At 48.1% G+C, this 21,780-nt stretch overlaps 1 protein-coding gene across 1 annotated transcript in view; it reads right to left on the reverse strand.

The window, feature by feature from the left end:
* The window catches only part of Pkd1l2 (polycystin 1 like 2), a 113,147-nt gene that overhangs the window by 51,193 nt on the left and 40,174 nt on the right, over positions 1 to 21,780 (reverse strand). The window contains exons 15-23 of the mRNA XM_045143266.1: positions 18,415 to 18,560; positions 17,655 to 17,846; positions 16,059 to 16,190; positions 14,252 to 14,434; positions 12,743 to 12,867; positions 10,702 to 10,828; positions 9,614 to 9,745; positions 7,469 to 7,691; positions 5,943 to 6,136 (exon numbers count right to left, since the gene is read on the reverse strand). Of these exons, the coding sequence (XP_044999201.1) occupies positions 5,943 to 6,136; positions 7,469 to 7,691; positions 9,614 to 9,745; positions 10,702 to 10,828; positions 12,743 to 12,867; positions 14,252 to 14,434; positions 16,059 to 16,190; positions 17,655 to 17,846; positions 18,415 to 18,560 (1,454 nt within the window). The remainder of the gene's footprint in view (positions 1 to 5,942; positions 6,137 to 7,468; positions 7,692 to 9,613; positions 9,746 to 10,701; positions 10,829 to 12,742; positions 12,868 to 14,251; positions 14,435 to 16,058; positions 16,191 to 17,654; positions 17,847 to 18,414; positions 18,561 to 21,780) is intronic.

Consider the following 21,780-nt stretch of genomic DNA (forward strand, 5'->3'; position numbering starts at 1 on the left):
TTTCCACAAAGAGTAGGTATATAGAGTATCATTTAGTACTCGATCACTGCACCACATCCCCATCTAGCAAATATTACAGTTTCTGTTTGAGGCTTTTAATTTTCGGACAATTTCAAACATTGGAGTGCAATGTTATCATATTTGCCCCTTATTACTCTCTCTTATTCCCCTCCCACTCCTGCTGACCCTTCTATTCCCAATGAGTCCCCCTTTTATTTTTATGTCTTTTTTGTGACCTACTGAGTTTAATTAGGGCTGTGTGCATGAGCGAGGGTGGGGGTATTTCTTGGAGCATGCCCACACACACCACAGAAGAAAACAATGCCCCCGCTCCCAGCAGCCATTAACTGCTCCTCGGAGACAGAGGTGGGGCCTCGTCGGCATTCTTTGGGGTTCTTTTTAGAGAGTCTGTGCAGCCCAGGCTGGCCTTGAACTTAAACTTCCTACCTCACTTCCTACCAAGTGCTGGGATTAGAGGCATGTATCACCCTGTCCAGCTGTATTTTTTTTTTTTTTCCCCCAGGTAGGGTCTCGCTCTAGGCCAGGCTGACCTGGAATTCACTTGTAGTCTCAGGCTGACCTCAAACTCTTGATAATCCTCCTACCTCTGCCTCCCGAGTGCTGGGATCAAAGGCAAGTGCCATCACACCTGGATATTTTTTTTTTTTTAATTTTTATTTATTTCTTTGAGAGCGACAGACACAGAGAAAAAGACAGATAGAGGGGGAGAGAGAGAATGGGCGCGCCAGGGCTTCCAGCCTCTGCAAATGAACTCCAGACGCGTGCGCCCCCTTGTGCATCTGGCTAACGTGGGACCTGGGGAACCGAGCCTTGAACCGGGGTCCTTAGGCTTCACAGGCAAGCGCTTAACCGCTAAGCCATCTCTCCAGCCCACACCTGGATATTTTTATTTATTTATTTGCAAGCAGTGAAAGAGAGAAGAAAGAGAGACAGAGAGAATGGGCACACCAGGACCTCTAGCTGCTGCAAATGAATTCCAGATGCATGTGCCACTTTGTGCATCTGGCTTTACATGGGTACTGGGGAGTTGAACCTGGGCTGCCAGGCTTTGCAGACAAGTGCCTTAACCACTGAGCAATCTCTCCAGCCTCTTGAGTATTATTTTTAACAAACAGCTTTATATCCATCAATAGCAGATATTTTCCAAGTCTTGCCAATCCACTTTGCCTGTTTTAAAGAGGGATTATAGACGAAAATGGGTCCCTATTGTTCCATCCTCCAGGAGCACTCTCAAACGCAAGCTGTACCTTCTCATTCTTTGTCCACTTGAGGCTCAGCCCCAGGATGAGCAAGAAGTGCTGGGAACTGATGTCGGGCCTCATGAGCAGCCAGGACAAGAACACAGTCTCAGTTGCCTGAGAGACTTTCTGCTTTGCAGGCTGCAAGTCCTTGAGACCCAAGTACTCTCTCAGCCTGGAGAAAACTAGAATGGTTGATGAACAGAAAAGGCCAAATTTGGGAAGCCAGGGGAAGAAAAGGGAGGGACAAATGTTTACCTCCAAGTCTGGTGCCAATGCCATGCAGCCCCTCAGGTGGGCAGGCAGGACACAGGTTGAGCAAGGGCAGGCACCCCCCCACCCGACCTGTGCTCTTGCTTTACTCCAAACCCCTTGGGCAGCTTGAACCCCACCCCAAGACCCTTTCATGTGGGGAGATTTAGTTCATCTTTGGAGCAAGCCCAGCTCTGCCTTTCATTCCCAAGTCTGGGTGATAGGGACAGCCAAGGCAGAAAAGACTGATATCTGGAAAGTTCTATGCTTAAGCACCTGATGAGGAAGTGCCTCCACAGCCCCATTATGACCCCACAGGTCTCTCCTTCCATTAATGACCCACCAGCCAAGGTTCACCCAACACATGGGCATCATGCCAGCTGCTCATTACAGTTCCATGTGAGTCTTGGTTCTGTATCTGCTCCAAGGTATTTCCCACTGTTTCCTAATCCTGGTCAGCATTTGGCACACAGCAGCAGCTCTTACTGGAACACCTGCTACACCTGAGAATAGGTGGGGTTGGTTTCAGAGAGGAGACCCAAGCAGGTCTGGGAGCCAGGGACCAGTCTTGGTTTATACCCAACATCTTTGCCCTGCAGGGTTTCTCAAAGATCGTGAGGTCAGTGGCTTTCCCAGCCTTTTCTATAACCAGAGTCCCTTTTGGGAAGTAGGTGCTGGGGTCTGAATCTAAGGCCTCCAGGGTGCTCGACAAGTGCTCTACTTGTGAGGTATGCCACATCCAGGAGGATGCATTTGAACATCAGCAACTAATCCGCGAACCTTCCTGTGCCAGCAGGTGATTTTAGCATCCTTGGAGGAAATACGTACAGGTTTTCAGACACAGCAATAATTCTGCCTTTGCCCTGAATAGGGTCCTGCAATTTGGATCTGTCTTTGACTTTTTTTTTTTTAATTTTTATTTATTTATTTGAGAGCAACAGACACAGAGAGAAAGACAGATAGAGGGAGAGAGAGAGAATGGGCGCGCCAGGGCTTCCAGCCTCTGCAAACGAACTCCAGATGTGTGTGCCCCCTTGTGCATCTGGCTAACGTGGGACCTGGGGAACCGAGCCTCGAACCGGGGTCCTTAGGCTTCACAGGCAAGCGCTTAACCGCTAAGCCATCTCTCCAGCCCTGACTTTTTTTTTTTAAAGCCTGCTTCTTAAACAGGGCATAGTGCCTTGTGCTTTTTTTAAAAAAATTGTTTAGTTTTATTTATTTATTTGACAGTGACAGAGAGAGAAAGAGGCAGAGAGAGAGAGAGAGAGAGAGAGAGAGAGAGAGAGAGAGAGAGAGAGAGAATGGGCATAGCAGGACTTCCAGCCACTGCAAACGAACTCCAGACACGTGCGCCCCCTTGTGTATCTGGCTAATGTGGGTCCAGGGGAACCGAGCCTCGAACCGGGGTCCTTAGGCTTCATAGGCAAGCACTTAACTGCTAAGCCATCTCTCCAGCCCCTGTCTTTGACTTTTTAAAATTATTTTTATTTTTTGGTTTTTCGAGGTAGGGTCCCACTCTAGCCCAGGCTGACCTGGAATTCACTTGGTATTCTCAGGGTGGCCTTGAACTCATGGTGATTTTCCTACCTCTGCCTTCCGAGCGCTGGGATTAAAGGCATGTGCCACCACACCTGTCTTTGTCTTTGACTCTTTATAGAATTCATCTAAACATAATGATTCCATATGTTTATTTATGGATCCTCAATGAACTCGATGTGAAGATCTTATGTTCTTACAGCTGCATCTATCATGAGCATCACCACACAAAATAGATTCATCATAACTTTGGGACTACACATGACATCTGCATATCCCATGATCATCTGTGTCTGCCTTAGAAAATGTTTTTTTTTAATTAATATTTTGGTCTTGTTTTTGAGACAAGACCTCATGTAGCCCAGGCTGTCCTCACTGTGTAGCTGAGGTTAACTTTGGACTACTGATCCTTCTACCTCTACCTCCAGAGTGCTGGGGTTACACACCTAAGCCACCACCTCCATTTTATGTACTATTGGGAGTAAAACCCAGAACTTCATGCATACTAAAAAGCCACTCTACTAACTGAGATAACTAGCTCTGAGAGTGAATTTTGTTGTTGTTTATTTGAAGGTTTTTCACTGTAGCCCAGGCTGACCTGAAACTCACTCTGTAGCTCAGGATGGGCTTGAACATCCTTTTACCTCAGCCTCAGAGTGCTGGGCTTAAAAACATGAGCCACCATACCCAAGCTGTAAGGTGTATGTTTTTAATAACAACAAGCATCTCGGAATTGGTCACTGGATTCATCCATGAGAAATTTCCCCAAAACAGGTTTAGCTAAATGGTTCTATTCCCTATCCCCACCACTATCTTGAGCTTTCTGTCCTTGTCTTTAAAAAAAAAAAAATATTTGAGAGAGAAAGGGGGGGGGAGGGAGATGAACAGAGAGAAAGGGAGAGAGGAAGAGAAAATGGGTGTGCCAGGGCCTCTAGCCACTGCAAATGAACTCTAGATGCATATACTACTATATGAATCTGGCTTATGTGGGTCCTGGGGCATTGAACCTGGGTCATTTGGCTTTGCAGGCAAGCACCTTAACTGCTAAGCCATCTCTCTAGCTCATGTCCTTGTCTTTTGATTTCCATCTTTTTAAATTTTTTTTGTTTATTTTTATTTATTTGAGGGGGGGGAATGGGTACACCAGCGTCTCCAGCCACTGCAAATGAACTCCAGATGCATGAGCCACCTTGTGCATCTGGCTAATGTGGGCCCTAGGGAACCAAACCTGGGACCTTTGGCTCTCAGGCAAATGCCTTAACCACTAAGCCATCCCCTCCAGCACCTCTTGATCATTCTGGATCCAGGTCACCCAGCTAGTATAGAACTTGACAAGTCTATCTGATGGCTGAGCAGAATCCACGGCCTCAGTCCCTATGGCATCCTGAGGATTGGAATGCAGGAGGATTCCCATGCCAGCAACAGGGTAATAAGACGGTTTGTGGGAGAAGAAATTTGGCAGGAAGCCACCTACCCAAGCCTGTTCCTGAGGTATGGAAGTGTGTGCTTCAAGCATGTGCTGTGTCCTGGAAATCTCCAGTACCATTATTCTTTCATGGGCCTAAGGGGACTCTGTGGGTTTGGCAATCAGAAGCCAGCACAGGGATTGATTAGGAAGTTGTTACTGCAGCCAAGATAGCCCAGAAGGGACATTCTGTGTGCTCTCCATTTGTGGCTTTTATAAAAGCACCTGTGATGCTTGTCATTGGAAAGCGAGTGGTATTCACTTCTGGTCTGTGTCCTTGTCTATGCTTCTCCCTCAATGGTTTTTCTCACCGATATATCCCATCACTGTGACACGGTGAACAATGGGAATAAATGATTGGAAGTGCTTGAGATCTATAAGTGGACATGGATGAGTGATCTTTTGATTCCAAGTGAGGCCTGCTGATCTTGGTAGGGTATTCAATGATGAATTAGTCCAATTTCAGGAGACTTAAGAAATCTGGAATGGTTCCCAGAAAGACGGCACTGGAATGGAAAACTATAGAGAAGCTATTGGAGTTTTCCAGGCAGGAGTAGGTAGAGAGGACTTGGAGGAGAGGTGCATATGCAATACATGCAAGGGGATGAGACAGTCATACCTCTAAGAGGGTTCTGATGGCCTCAAAGACAATGTGTGCCTGCAGGACACTATCACTGGCCTCAGCTCCCTGGGGCAGACATAAGCAGTCCCTAGACAGGAATTTGATTACAATAAAGCTAAACGCATCCTGGAGCACACAGCTGGGAAAGCAGTCCACCACAGTGATGCTCCAGACAGACAGACATGGCTTTGAGTTGAACCACATATTGGGTATAGAATTTGGGGCAAATTGATTGAGTTTCCTGAGCCTTTGTTTTACTGTCTGTAAAATGGGAATAGCCACTCTTTTGAAGAGAACTGTGAAATGTTGATGAGGTAATGCAGGAAAAACATGGAAAATAGCACTTGGCAGAGAATAAAGGCACAGCTGAGGTCATTTCCTTAGAAGTGACACCCTGGCCTTCCCCAGAAATCCACAGTGGGCAGGCTTCCTGACTCACTCATCCACTCATTTGATCATCACTTGTTCCCAGTGGAGAACAAAGCACAGTGTTTCTTTCTCTCTCCCGAGGCTCCCCAGGGAGCCAGGCACACTTAGATGCACTCTCAGGCAGTGCTCAGAGGACCATGCTGCTGAGCTCGTGGTGAAGAGGACGAGAGTGCCTGGGGTTTATAGCAGGAAATATGACCTAGTTGGGCTTGTGAGTTTTCTCAATTAAGCAAAGCTAAGTTGAGGACAAGGGGCGCATTACGAACACAGGAATGGCCCTGCAGAGCCCCACGAAGGACACTGCACCAAAGCCTCCAAAAGAGATCAGGACAAGAGAAGACACACTCTACCAAGCGGCCCCAACTTCCTTCTGCCTTACCTGGCACCCAGAGTTGTCCCAGGTCTCCTGAATCTCATCCCAGAACACACAATGGGACAGGAAGGTGGTGATGCCAACCGTGTGGTTCCTGTCAGAGACGGGTTCTGGGTCAGACTGAGGGACCACGGTCAAATAGTAGATACCTTCTCCAAAGGGCAGATCTTCTGGGCCCAGGATCCACGTGGCCAGTTCACCTGCAGGAAAGAGGGCTCTGGTGTCACTGAAACTAAGGGAGAGGGACCATGGTGACACTCAGACCTGGAAGGTCTCCCCATTGTCCTGGGAGCACTTTTACCCCCTGAGAACAGGAGCACAGAGAGGTGCCGCTGCTTCGTGTGCAGAGCCACGGCTGAGCACGATGTGTTCTCATGCGGACTCTGCTCCTCACTAGCTGTGTAATCTCAGATGGATGACTGGGCCTCTGTTTTTCATGTTGTTGTTTTATTTTGAGCCCGGTTCTCATGTACTCCAGGCTGGCCTCAAACTTACTATATAGCTGAGGCTGGCCTCTGAGCTCCTGATTGTTCTGGCTCAGCCTTCGGGTGTTGGGGTTATCAACATGTATCATCATGTCCAGCTTGAAACACTGTGTTTTTATCTGGAAAGTAGAGATTGCAATAGTCTGCACTCCGAGGGTTCTTTCTTTCTTTCTTGACAGAAAGAAAGACAGACAGGTGCCAGGAGCTCCTGCTGCTGCAAATGAACTCCAGATGATGTGCTTTACCACTTTGTGTGTCTGGCATTATGTGAGTACTGGGGAATTGAATCTGGGCCATCAGGCTTTGCAAGCAAGTGCCTTCAACCATCTCTTTCCAGTTCTGTAGAAGGTTCTTGAGGGTCTTGTCAGCATCTTCAGGGTCTGAACTACATGCCCACCTAATGCAGGCAAATGATATCAATAATACTAACCCAAACAAGCTGCTGTCAGGTGGCATATTCCTTCCTTTTAAGCTTTTTAAAACTTTTTATTTATTTATTTGACAGAGAGAAAGAGACAGAGATAGAGATAGATTATTAGATGATTGAGAGAGAGAGAGAGAGGAATAAGACAGGGCTTCCAACCACTGCAAACTAACTCCAGACACATGTGCCACCTTGTGCGTCTGGCTTATGTGGGTCCTGGGGAATTGAACCTGGGTTCTTTGGCTTTGCAGACAAGTGCCTTAACTGCTAAGTTATTTCTCCAGCCTTTTCTTATTTTTTTTTTTATTGACAACCTCCATAATTATACACATGGAAATTACCTTCTCCCACTTTTTGCAACTCCACTCTCCATCATACCCTTCCCCCTCTCAATCAGTCTCTTTTATTTTGGTGTCACCATCTTTTCCTCCTACTATGATCTCCAGCCCTTTTAAAAACATTTTTTATTTTTATTTATCTGAGAGAGAGAGAGAGTGAGAGAGAGATAAGGAAGGGAAAAGAGAGACAGAATTCCTTGCTTTTACCCATGGCATTGGAGCCTCAGGTTTGAAGCTCGCCACATCCAGGAAGCAACTCAAGAAACAGCCCAGGAAGCATAGTACCTGCAGCAGTGGCCGGCAGCAGGTGGGTCTGAGCATCACATCTGGTCTGGCTGGGATGGCAGCCATAGGCTAGGCTGAGTGTGAGCGGCACTGCAGGTCCCCAGAGCAGCTGGATCCCCAGAGCCGCATCCCCTGTAGTCACGTTCAACCACAGAGCTTCTGGGGTGGCCAGGCTCAGCATGGTCGGCTCAATGTGTTCTTCCAAAAGCCGGGGGAGCAGGATCTGTCATCAAAAATAAGGACAACCAGAAAATGGCAACCAGGCGGCCTTCCAGCGTGAGCACCTGCGAGCTAAAATCTTCACAGAGTCATGGCGCTACAGTGGGCAGGACTAATTCTGGCTACAGGCTGTGGGAGAAGAGCCCAGCTTCTAGATATTGTCTGTGGCTCTCTACTCTTAGCCTCTTCCTTAACTGTCCGAACCTCTCCTGTTGTAATTAAATCACCTCTTTCTCCTCTGTAGCCAATGGCTCCTTCTACTTCTAAAGTCCCTGTAATGCCATTGGGCCCCTGGCTAACCCAGTCCCAACTGTAGATCCTCAAATCCTTAAATTCTATCCTATATACAAAGTCCCTGGTAACATTCCCAGGCACTTGGATGGAAATGTATACATCAGTAAAACCTGCTATTCAATAGAGGAGGGCTGGAGAGATGGCTTAGCAGTTAAGGTGCTTACCTGCAAAGCCTAAGAACTCGTGTTTGAATTGCCAGGTCCCACGTCAGCTAGACAGACAGTGGTGCAAGTGTGCAATGTTGCATATGCGCACAAGGGGGCGCATGTGTCTGGAGTTAGTTTGCAGCAGCTGAAGGCCCTGGCACCCATTCTCTCTCTCTCTCCCTCCCTCCCTCTCTCAAATAAATAAAAAATAATAATTAGAGGTAACTGTACATGACTAGAAAAATATCAGTAAAATATTAAAAGAACCTGAGCTCCTTTTATACCATATGTTTGTGTTCTTGTTTAACTAATCTAACAGAGAACCCAGGGACGTAGCTCAGTTAGTAGAGTGCTTACAAAGCACACATGCAGCCCTGAGTTCCATCCTCAGCACCACATAAAACTGGGCATGGTGGCACATGTCTGTCATCTCAGCACTTGAGAGGTGGAGGCAGGTGGATCACAAGTTCTGGGTCATCTTCTACCTCATAATGAATTAAAGGCCAGTCTTGGCTACTTGAGACCCTGGCCCCCACCTCCCGAAAATCCAGCCTGTACTAGAGTAAGACCTTTCCTCAAAACAAACAAGCAAACAAAAATCCAACCAATGAGTTCCAGAAAATCCCATAGGACATTTTAGAAGCTACATTATAAGTGTGGTTTGTGCAATGAAGATGATTAAAATTCTAATCAACAGATTCATACTCAGGAAAACTTGTTAGACACCCAAAGATGGGTGAATGATCATACATGTGAAGTTTTTTTTAAATTTAATATATTTTATTTATTTATTTATTTGTGAGAGAGAAAGAGGGAGACAGACAGACAGACACACACACACACACACACACACACACACACACACATACACAGAGAGAGAAAGAGAGAGAGAGAGCGCGAGAAAGCAAGAGGGGAAGAATGGGCGGGCCAGGGCCTCCAGCCACTGCAAACAAACTCTAGATGCGTGAACCCCTTGTGCATCTGGCTTACAGCAGTTCCAGAGAATCAAACGGGGATCCTTTGGCTTTGCAGGCAAACACCTTAACTGCTAAGCCATCTCTCCAGTCCCATGTAAAGTTTTAAGTTAAATGTAATGTTAAACACAGAGTGAGGGTCATTTCAAACGATTTCCTTCTTTTTTTTAAAATATTTTTTGTTCATTTATTTATTTATTTATTTGAGAGCGACAGACACAGAAAGACAGATAGAGGGAGAGAGAGAGAATGGGCGTGCCAGGGCTTCCAGACACTGCAAACGAACTCCAGATGTGTGCACCCCTTTGTGCATCTGGCTAATGTGGAATATGGGGAACTAAGCCTCGAACCGGGGTCCTTAGGCTTCACAGGCAAGCGCTTAACTGCTAAGCCATCTCTCCAGCCCCGATTTCCTTCTTGAACCAATGCTTTCATAACTGGCCAGACTTGGTCTCAACAAAGATGAAGAGAAAGTCACATGCCATCTGTCTTCTAACAACACCTATGTCTACCTCAATATTCTGCGACAGGTTCTTCACTGGGATGGGCTGTCCACTGAGGCTGGTCAGACGAAGGCCACCCACAGTTCCACTGACATCAAAGCGGCTCTGAGCTGGGAAGGGACTCTTTGGGAAACTCATCATCTACAAACCAAGAGCAGGGAGCATTACACAAGACCCAATGCGGACAATGAGGCCCTAAGATGGGGTGAGTAGAGTCGTCCTTGCTACTCAAGTAAGCAAAGCAAGGCTGAGGACAAGAGGGGCATTCTGAGCACAGGAATGGCCCTGCAGAGCCCCAGGCAGACACTGCACCAAAGCCTCCAGAAGCCCTTGCTCCCACCTTCAGCTGCTGCGCTTTTCAGGGACGTGGCCTTATCGAGAACCCAAGTCAGACTTGCTTTGGCTGAACAATTACTGGAATGTAAAACTGTCAAGTCTTTCTTTCTCAAAAGTCAATCCACCCAGCTCTCCATGCCTTTTGAGTTCATATCTACGGATTCAACTAAATGAATTGCACCTATACTGAATAGGCACAGACATTTTTTCTTGACATTATTCCTGAACAATATAGTGGAACTATTATTTACTTAGCATTTGCATGGTATCAAGTATTACAAACAACCCTGAGAGGAGGGAGGCAGGTGGGAAGATCTGTGCAGGTTATATGCAAATACATCCCCATTACATATAAGGACCTGGGCCTCTAAATTTTGGATGGGAGGGGGTTGACTCTCAGTGTCCAGAAGAACGCTGTTGGTCTCCTTTCACTGAGCAATCAGATGTGTCTTCATGCGGGGTGGGGGAGCCCCCAGCTTGCGGGTTCTTAGCCATGGACTGCAATCTGAAGAACAGCCTCTGGAGTCAAGGCTGCTGGGGAAAGCCTTGTGGCATGGTGGGAAAGGGATGGATTTGCGTGTCCAGGGCGGTGGGTCTGAGTCTCACCGGTGTCGCTGGCTGACGGCTGTTGAGTCTTTGACATCAAGTGTAACATGAGTCTAATCCTACCACAACGTGGCTACCAGCGTGAGCGCGCACAAACGCGGGCCCGCCCTCTGCGCGCTGCGGAGGCTGACCCAGGGCGGCGCTGCTGCGCTTACCCTTATGTCCACGGGCCCCTGGCTGCCTTCCACAGCGCGGAGGGAGGCGGTGACAGGCAGAGTGAAGGTCGCAGAGTTAGCTGCAGCAACGCGCACCGAGGAGCCTTGCCAGCTCCGAGGCTGGATTCTGACCACCGGGTGAGAGAGGGAGAGCAGAAAGTCAGCGCCCGCTCCCGCATGCTTGCCCCTCTGAACGGGCGGCTCGACTTCGATGCCGTTAGCACCGGAGCAGCTGGCGCCCCCGTGTGGATCGGAGGTCCATGAAAGCAAGCTTTTGCCAGCTTCGCTCACCGCTGTACCCCTATTCTTAGCAAGTGTCTGGAACATAATAGGAAGTCAGCAAATGTTTTTGTTGAATAAAGAAGCTTGGATGTAGAACTTTCTCCAGGTTTCTTTCCCCTACCCTCCATGAGCTTTGGTGTCATGGGCTCCCAGTCCCTTCTTTTCTAACCTTTGACTTTGACCATTTGTCCCATCCCATGAGACTGGACACCTGGTTCCAGAGCGTAGCTCTGAGCTAGATGTTACTCTGGGCATCTGCTGCAGGGACCCAAAAGAGCAACCGAAGCCGGGCGTGGTGGGGCACACCTTTAATCCCAGCACTCGGGAGGCAGAGGTAGGAGGATCCCCGAGAGTTCAAGGCCACCCTGAGAGTACAGAGTGAATTCCAGGTCAGCCTGAGCTAGAGTGAGACCCTACCTCGAAAAAAAAAAAAAGCAAAAAAAAAAAACCCGGCTCTGAGGAGCCGAGGACTGGGCTTGGTGAGGGAGGCCAGCAGGGACTACAGCATCACTACAGCATCGTAGTGGTGGGGAGGGAGGAGGGCTTTCACAGAGGGAGGAAGGGCTCAGAGGCCTGCTTCCTCCTGGTCGGATGTGATTGTTGCTACCTGAAATCAGAGAAGCTGCGATCACTCACACGAGGCCTCCATAAGATCAAGCCCAGAAACATTCCCTGTGGAAGAGCAGGGAGAGTTCAGTAGGCATGTGAGACTCAGGAGGGCCCTTGCTTCTGGTGGAGGACTTAACCGTTGCTCGGAAGAGGGCTCTTATGCCGTGGTGGACCCCAGGGAGTGTTTGTGTTCTTGCTTAATCCAAGTGGCCTCACTGATACACCAAACTGGGCCTGGGTAGAACCATTTCTTTGATCTGTTGTTGTCCTGTTTATCTGCGGTGAATTAAAATAGATTCATGGGCTGGAGAGGTGGCTTAGTAGTTAAGGCACTTGCCTGCAAAGCCAAAGGACCCAGGTTCCATTCTCCAGGACCCACATAAGCCAGATGCACAAGGTGTTGCATGCATCTGGAGTTCCTTTGCAGTGGCCAGAGCCCCTGGCATGCCTGTTCTCTCTCTTCTTTCCCTCTCTCTTTCAAATAAATAAATAGATAAAAGAATAAAAAATATTTAAAATGAATTTCTCAGGCTGGGTGTGGTGACTTATACCTGTAATCCCAGTATTGAAAAGGCAGAGGCAGGAGGATTGATGCAGTTTGAGGCCATCCTGGTCTACATAGCAAGTTCTAGGCCAACAAGGGCTATATGGTAAGACCCAGTCTAAACAAACTTAAACAAACTTCCTGGGAATAATGACACAACAGAAGGTATAGGTATACCAAGCACTGTTTGGTGCTCCCTGAGACAAGCCCTCATGGAAAGTTTGACTTGGATTCCCGAGAGCCTATGAGTAACAGGCTGACCAGGCCTACCCAGGACATAGTTAATGGGGAGTGTGCAGGGCCTGGTCCCATTCATCAACTCCTTTACCCACACTTTTCTGCTGTTACTGCCTCCCAGGACTCACTTGGTGACTCTAACACTGGAACCTCAGAATCGTCCTTCCTGTCTAGTACAAACACCAACCATGGCAGAAGACACTTTCCGAGTAAAGAACACTCTGTCACCAGCTCTAGGTCATAGCACTTCTCCAGTCCCCAAGGCAGGCCTCCTGGGTCATGTCTGCCATGGGATCTTGGGATGTGGGGATGGAATGAACAAGGTGAGGACATAAGTTTTCTTAGGCATGCACAGAACAGCTGGTTTACCTGTTTGTGTACATGGAGATGGAGGGAGTGGCCAGAGTGGCTGGAAGGCTCCCAGGCAATGTCCCCAACAAGAGGGCAGTCTGCACGTGTTCCACAATCTTAAGTAACTGGGCCACTGTGGGGGCCTGGAAAGGGAAGCAGAATGCTGCTGTGGGCCGTCACCCTATGCACTTTTGGCTGCTGTCACCAGATTAGTATGATACCCTCAGTAGGGACCAAGAAAGGACCCGGTGTTTGGGTTGGGGTGGGCAATGACAGTCCTGCTAGTCACTGGAAAAGTCACCGTGTGAAAATATTCCAAATGTCTGCCTGACTCCTGGGGACCCTTTCTGTCCTGGCAGCCCTGCAATGCAGGTGCTTTCTTTCCCTTTTTCCAGGAGGGGACAGGGACACACAGAGAGAAGAGATGATGTCGGAAGTCACACATGGAGTCACACCGAAGGGAAGAGCCAGGATTCATGGAGAAGCATCTGGCTTCAGGGTTCCCACGCTGCGCCACCATGCTGTGCAGCTCTGGGCGCCGACACACAGCAGGCCCAGGTCTCGCTCTAGGGCAGAGGAGAGCCACAGGCAAAGCCGCTCCTGGGTCACCTGGGTGTGGGCTCCTCTCCCTGTCCCATCTAAACCCCCAGGTCAGACCCATACCCCTGATGACAAAGTTGGGGTGAGGACCCAGGAAAGGACCTAGTATGCACTGTGTGTGTATGTGTGTAAAGAAAAACCATTACTGCATATAAAATTGTGGCTATAAGTGTTTGAGTGTGCATACACAAGTTGGTATAAGCACAAATATATAAATGAGTATGAGTATATGAGTATATATGATTGAATTTGAGTGTGAGCCTGAGGTTGTATTTGTGTGTGTTCAAGTGTGTATAGATAATTGTACATATTGCTATAGCCATCTGTAGGTGTGTATGAGTGTGTAGGACTGCAATTGTGAATGGCATTGCATGTGTGAGTATGTCGGTGTGGCCATGTGTGAGAATCTGTATACAAGCATCTTTGTACATGACTTTCCTTTAGCTCTTCCTTAATAAGAAAGGTGGCTCATATGATTAAAGGACTTTCTGGGCTTTGTGGCTCTGTCATGATGCTGTCCTAAAAGGCAGCTTACCAGGGACCCTGGGGTCCACCTGTGTATTACTTGTGTCTGGCTCCTAAAGACAGTGTGTTTTGGCTAAATAATCCAGGACTTTATCCAAACTTGCAGCAGGTGGCTGATCCAGGCTGAGGGAGGGCACCTCGACGTGCTGACGAGGAAAGGAGACCTGGAAGTTGTATCAGCTGCCCAGGTCACGGGCTCACAAGGGGTGGAGGCGGGACTCACTCAGGCTGCCACACTCCAGAGTGCTGCTCTCTGAAGCCTTCTTCCTTGTCCCTGAGAAGCCCTTCCACCTCAATGCCTCCCTTTCCTCATTTGGAAAATGAGGAGGTTTCACCTTGAAAGTCTGGGGTGAGCTGGGCATTCAGCGGGTGATAGGTGTGCATATTGCTGGGGACACCCACCTGGCTGCTGTTGATCCCCGCAGGCTCTTCTGGTCCATTGCTGAGGGAAGCTTCCAGCACACTGCCCACAGCCTGAAACAGGTCCCTGGTAGCTGCCTGGCGCCTCTGGTCCTCAGGACGGGCTTTGGCACTGACTGTCAACAGGGCTTGACTAACATGCTGAAGAGCCTGGCTGGCCTTCCGCTGGGATTACCCCAAGAAAGAAAAGCAGTGTGAGCCCCTGCCTAGGCTGGACTATTTCCTGCACCATTCATGGAATAAGGGGTACAGTGGAGGGGAGCAAGGCAGGGCCCAAGGCAGGGAAGAGCTGGACCAGCATATATATGAACATATATATATGAACAGCATATATGGACCAGGTTCTTTTCATTTCAGACTCTAAATTCTTCTCAGAGAGAAGAGTAGCCCAGTCCATTTCTGAATCCTTCCTAGAGTGCCTTGCATCAATGGCTCACACATAGTAGGCATTCAGTGACATTTACTGGCTGTGGAGATGGATGGAGGAGATAGATGGGCAGATAGATGGTAGATGAGTAGATGAGGGATAGATGGGTGAATGCATAGAATGGGTGTGGCTGGAAGGGAGGATGGATGGGTATATGTATGTATGGATGGAAGAATGGATGGATGTTTACTAGACTGATAAATGGGTAGTGGTGGGTGTGGGTGGAGAGATGGATGGAAATGTGAGTGGATTAGAGATGGAAGAATGGAAAGAGAATGGATGAAGGGTGAATGGATCAATGAACACAGCACTTATCCCAATTATGTAATTATATATGTATTTTTGAAATTGTCTGTTTAATGCCTGTCTGCCCCAGTAGCTTGGAAATGCCACAAGGGCAGAGTGTATGCGTGAAAGAATTCAGTCCCCAGCACATGGGCATTCAGGAAGCATTTGTGGAATGAGTGAATAAATTAGGGCAAGCATACATGCACAGAGGGATGGGAGGATGGGCATGGAGAAGGACGTGTATATACGGATGCACACAAAACAGATGGACGAACAAAGAGCAAGTGACGGGGAAGTGTCACATAAGCAGCTCGGGTCCCCTGGAAGAGTTCCAGCTCCAGCGGGTGCGGTGTGTGGGAACCACCCCGCCAGGGCGAAGGGGCGGGCGGGGCCAGGCTGCTCTCCTTCTGAGTGCTTCTACCGCTTCGTTTTAGCCCTGAGCTTCCACAACCCTGGAAACATGGAACTTTGCTATGGTTCTCCAGGAAGCTGATCCCAAGGCAAGAGTTTGAGGGCCATCTATTTATTTATAGGTGGCCCGGGAACACTCTAGGGGAGTGGGAAGTAAGACCGAGAAGTGTAGGAGGTGTAATCAAGCCCATTACCTGGGGCTTAGTTTTACTTGGGGTGTTGTCTATCAAGAGGGATGAGGAGCTGGGGTACCTGTGCCCCTGCCCCATCAGCCTCACATCATTGCATGAATTCCTTGCCACGTGGGCAGGTAGAGGGGCTCTGGTCCCCAGGCTAGAAAGGTCCTCAGACTAGAAAGGCAGGAGGTGGGTGCCAGGCAGACATATGTTGAGGTATGGGGGAAAGCGTGTGTGGGTTTCAGAAGCAGCATCTGGACATAGCCTTGGGACATAAAGATGAATGGGCTCCAGGTACTCCCCAGGATTCTCAGTAGTGGGAACAGTAGAGCGATAGGTCATCAAACCCAGTGTGAGACATGGGAGCATCCAGGAAGTATCTCTTGGAAAGAGCATACCCAAGGAATCCCTTTGACCCATGCCCTACTAAGCGGCCACCTGCCCAGCATGGAGGTGCCATGACCATGGCTTAGGGGGTGGATCTCACCTGGGCGAAGAGTGTGAGCTCCTCACTGCAGTGAGTCACCTCTCTCAGCACATCAGCAAACCTCTGTAGCCCCTGTATGTCCTCCAGGCCGACAGTGACTGTGGACAGCAACTCCAGCACATACTCTCTGACCTTGGCCCAGGGGAGACAGGTTCAGAGAGGAATTATTACTCCAGAGGGTCTGTGAAGGTATCTCAGGCAGAACAAAGGTTACAGGGGTGACCAGGCTCATTTGGGTTTTCTAAAGCCCCATAGTTCTGCACTTGCCTCACAGGATGTGTGGCAGGAAGGACAGTGACCTCCCAAAGATGTATTTTTTCCCATGTGTGTACATGTGGTGTGCATGCATGTGTATATCTGTGTTTGTATGTGGGGGGCATATATGATTAGGTGTCCAAACGTGTGCATGTGGTGGCCAGAGTTTGATGGTGGGGTCTTCCTCAATCACTTTCTACCTTATTTGAGACTCGATCTCTTACTGAACCCCAGAGCTCACTGATTCTGCTAAACTCACTTAGCCAGTAAGCCCCAGAGCTCCTCCTGTCTCTGCTTACCCAGGACTGGGATTACAGGTACATGCCATCATGCCTGGCTTCTATGTAGATGCTGGGGATTTGAACTGTGGTTCTCATGCTTTTCAGCATGAATTGGTAAAAACCAATTTGTCCATGTTCCGGTCCCCCTGATATCCATGTCTTAATCTTTGAAAACTGACCATGTAACTTCACAAAGCAAAAAGCACTGTGGAAAATCCCTTTGAAGATGTGGTTTGGTATCTTTGGTTGGGGAGAATATTCTGCATTCATAGTGGGACTAAGGTAATCACAAGGGCTTTTAAAAAAATTTTGGTTACTTTTATTTGTTTGAGAATGACAGACAGAGAGAAAAAGAGGCAGATATATATATATATATAGAGAGAGAGCATGCACACCAGGGCCTTCAGCCACTACAAATGAACTCCAGATGCATGCTCCCCCTTGTGCATCTGGCTAACGTGGGTACTGGGGGAATCGAGCCTTGAGCCAGAGTCCTTAGGCCTCATAGGCAAGCGCTTAACCGCTAAGCCATCTCTCTAGTCCATCACAAGGGTTTTTATAAGAGAGAGATAGGGGGCGAAGAAGGAGATGGATGATAGTGGCAGTAGTGGGGAGAGGAGAGAGCTCTGAAAACAGAACAAGGGGGCCCAGAACAAGGACAGTATATGGCCCCTAGAAACTGGAAAAGGTAAGGAGTGGATTCTCTCCTATAACCCCCAGAAGGTTTGCAGCCCTGCCTGGGTATGCTTGATATAGGCACTCCTCTGTTTCATCATCTTTAGCGTGTGAGGGACCTGGAGTGATGCTGCATAATTTTCTTCCAGTTCCAGAAGGCTGTGACTCCGTGATGGTGGGCGGAGAAAACAGCCTATCAACACAGAAGGCATTGGCTTCATTTTATGTCACTCACCAGAAGGGCCAGAGCAACAAGTTATAGGGACCACTGTGAGACACTAAGCCTTCTCCCAAGGAGAAGGAGACCCTGTCTCCTCACCCCAAGTGGTTTTATGTGGATCCTGGGGCCCCAGCGGGAGAGTTTCAAAGGGCCCAATCAAAGCACCTTCCATCTGACATCCATCCTAAGTTGCCCAGAGCCCTGGCCCTGGGCCTCCTGGTTCAGTGCAGAGGACACAGCCTTGGCCAGCAGGAGTAGCTCCTCAGGGTTGCTCTTGTCTTGAAGAGCCACTGTGATTCTCTCCAGTGTGGCAGCTTGGAATGCCACATCCTCCACACCAACATCAGCAAGTCTCACCTGATTGATAGGGAAACCAGAAATGGGCTCAGTGGTTTTCCTTCAAGAACTGGCAAGTTCTGGAAGCAGAGTAGGCCTGGCATGGGGACTCTTGGACACCTCCTGAGGCTAGGAGTGCACCTGGACTCACTTATACCAGGTACTTAGTGGCCACCAATGCCATGTCTTGGGCAAACCCATAGTTCACTACTTCATACTTCCCATCTACACCTACTTCTGAGCTGTGAACTTCTCTTGGGGTTTCTCCAAGCTCTGCCCTCATCCTTTTTGCTCAATCTCAGTTCCAACTCATTGCTGAGTCCTTCTGCTCCAACCTGTCCCTGCTTCCAGAACCTACGCACATACGAAATATAAGATGTACAAAGGGAAAGACTGTGTCCATGTGTCTAAGGCCATAGCCTTAGGACTTGGCACATGGCAAATGCTCTGTCAGTATTGTTGATGGAATCAATAAATCACTCATTCATTTTCTATGCACTCAGCTGCCTTCCACCTGCCATCCTTGAGGTGAGGTGCAGATGGGTGGAGACATTTCCTCAGTAAGGAAACAATGGTCTTCACCACCTACCTTAACCGCTGTGTGGGTTTGCTGTCTGTCTCCTGCTTGATTGGTGACAGCAATGCCCACTGTCAGCATAAAGCCATCGCTTTCTTTTCCAGGTGGTAGGTACGCGGATGGAAGGGCTGGTTCAGGGCCACAGTGTAGGCAAGAACCTGGCAACATGGGCACAGGGCAGTGAGGAAGGTGTCGCCAAGTCCCAAGGAAACCGAAACCCACACAGTCACAAGACACAAAAGCCACAGTTGTCAAAGGTGTGCCAGACACTGGGATTCTACATGGTTGGTAAGAAGACACTGTCTTCTCCAAGTCATTCAGTGTCATGTCTAAGTAACTGTGGGTTGCTGCAATTTTGGAACTGCTTTCCTAACATCCATGAAACATTGAAGGACACCTTCCTATTTACAATTTAAAAAACCCACTTGGGGCTGGGGAGATGACTCAGCAGTTAAGGTGCTTGCCTGCAAAGCCTAGTGACCTGGTACTCATGTAAAGCCAGATACAAAAATTGGCGCATGAATCTGGAGTTTGTTTGCAGAGGCTAGAGGCCCTGGCATGCCCATTCATGCTCTATTTTTTTCTGTTTTCTCTCTTCTCTTTCTTTTGTAAATAACTAAATAAAAAAACAAAACCCAAATACTAAAAATTGGGCAGGGGAGATGGCTCAGCAGTTAAAGGGGCTGCTGGCAAAGGCTGCCCAACCAGATTTGATTCCTCACCACAGTACCCACGTAAGCCAGATGCACAATGTGGCGTAAGTATCTGGAGTTTGTCTGCAGTGACAAGGGGCCCTGGCATGCCTATACACCCTCTCTCTCTCTCTCAAGTCAATTTTTAAAAAGCCATTCAGAGTGGTAAGCCAAGTTCCAAAATGAAGGAAAGGGAGCATAGGGAGGAGGAGAGGAGAGGAAGGAAGGAAGAGAAGAGAAAAAAGGGCAGTAATGACCACTGAAGCCTTGACTCAGGACATATCCCAGCTCCTTCAAGAATGAGCAACTTTGTTTTTGTTTTGCTTTTAAGTCATTTTATTTATTTATCTTATTGTTTTCTTTTTCTTTTGAGGTAGGCCTTACTCTGTAGCCCATACTGGTTTGGAACTTACCATCTAGCTCAGACTGGTTTCAAATCTGTGGTAATCCTCTTGCCCTAACCTCTCCAGTGCTGGCATTATAGGCATGACTCACTGTGCCCAAATTCTGTGTTATTTATTTATTTTTATTAGTGACGACTTCCATAATTATAGACAAACCATGATAATTCCCTCCCCCCTCACTTTCCCCTTCACAACTCCACTCTCCATCATATCCCCTCCCCCTCTAAATCAGTCTTTAATTTTGATGTCATCATCTTTTCCACCCATTATACTGGCCTTGTGCAGGTAGTATGAGACAGTGTGAGGTCATGGATGTCCAGGCCATTCTGTGTCTGGAAGAGTATAAGGAGTCCTACCCTTTCTTTGGGTCTTACATTCTTTCTACCCTCCTTTTGCAGTGGGCCCTGAGCCTGGGAAGGTGTGATAAACATGTTGAGCACTCCTCTCTCACTTCTCAGCACTCTGCTGTGTTCGTTTTGATTTTGGTTTTCGCTGGTGGGCCTCACCAGTGGTAAGCAAGCACTGTCCTGCTGACCTCATCCCCAGCCCCACAGCAAAGCCCTCCCTGCTTTTGTCTCAGGGTCTCCTTGTCCTACATGTCTTGGTTTATCAGCTGCCTCTGCCAGCAGACAGAGATATTGAGGTCAAGGACTTCCTCTATTCTCTTCACAGTTATGCACCTAGCATAGTCTAGTTAGCACCTACAACACAGCTTAACATTTGACACATCTTTGTTGTAAAAATGAGTGATTGAGTATCTACTGTTCCTTAAATGCAACCCAGATGTTAGCATTGATTGTCAACTTGATAGGCTCTAGAATCACTTGGGAGGCATTTCTCTGGGCATGTGTCTGTGTGGGAGGGAGTTTCTAGATTAGGTTAAATGACGTAGGAATACCCACCCTAACTGTGGGTGGTACCATTCCATCATCTGAGGCGTCTGAATGAAAAGGCAAAAGCAAGTTGAGCACTGTCATCCGTCGCTCTGCTTCCTATGGATTGGATGTGGCCAGCTCTTTATGCTGTTGTTACCAAGCCTTCCCCATCATGATAGAGTGTATGTCCTCTAGCAGTGAATGAAAATAATCCCTTCCTCCTTGAAATTACTTCTTTTTTTAAAAAAAAATTATTTATTTATTTGAGAAAGATAAAGATGGAGAGAGAGAGAGAAAGAGTGGGTGCACCAGGGCCTCTAGCCACTGCAAATGAACACATATGCCACCTTGTGCATTTGGCTTTACTTGGGTATGGGGAAATCAAATTTGGGTCCTTTGGCTTTGAAGACAAGTGCCTTAATGGCTAGCCATCTCTCCAACCCTAATTACTTCTTTTTTTTTTTTTTTGAGATAGGGTCTCACTGTAGCCCAGGCTGACTTGGAATTCACTATGGAGTCTCAGGGTGGCCTCGAACTCACAGCAATCCTCCTATCTCTGCCTCCCAAGTGCTGGGATTAAAGGCGTAAGCCACCACACCTGGCTCTAATTACTTCTTGACAGGGAGAGTATTGTCACAGCAACGAGGAAAGGAAAGTCAATAATATAACAGGTATCACTGGAACTACCAATCACTGTATAGCTTTAAGGCAGTCATAAAGTTATTGGCTTGCATTTGATCCTCTGCTCACACCTCCTTGACATCTTGCTTATCTATATGAGGTGCAGGAGGATTAGAGGGCTAAAGGGAATAACCAATCGAATATGGTGCCCCTTTGGGGTGAGAAATGAAATCTATTCATCTCACTTGGATTTTCAGTCCCAGCCCCAACCCTTTTTTGTTTTGTTGAGGTAGGTCTCGCTCTAGCCCAAATTGACCTGGAATTCACTGTGTAGTCTCAAATTAGCCTCTAATTCACAGCGATCCTCCTACCTCTGGCTCCCTAGTGCTGAGATTAAAGGCATGCACCACTTCTTAACAGCCCTGCATTCCATTCTTTGATTGGGAACCCCATGAAAGCTACCCTCCTGCGGCTTCAGAAGGACTCATGCCTGCCTTTCCCTGGTTAAGGTACACGGTTTTTGTCATGTGATGTCTTATACTGGGTACTGGGAGTCGGCTCAGCACCCCTAGCTCTGGAGAAGGTTCCAGTTCAACTAGAGCCCACGCGGTGCTCATATGAAGGTCCTCAAGTTCCCAAACACACAGGGAGGCAACAGAATCAGATGCACCTCAGAAGACCAACCTCCACCAAAATAGAGGCATAAATGGGAGGCGGGCTGCCCCACATCACCCTTCTGCTAACGTCCACTAGAGTCTCTAGTGCGGTTATGATGATGGTGGTGAT

Source organism: Jaculus jaculus, chromosome 1 (genome assembly GCF_020740685.1).
Source record: "Jaculus jaculus isolate mJacJac1 chromosome 1, mJacJac1.mat.Y.cur, whole genome shotgun sequence".
Lineage (NCBI taxonomy): Eukaryota > Metazoa > Chordata > Mammalia > Rodentia > Dipodidae > Jaculus > Jaculus jaculus.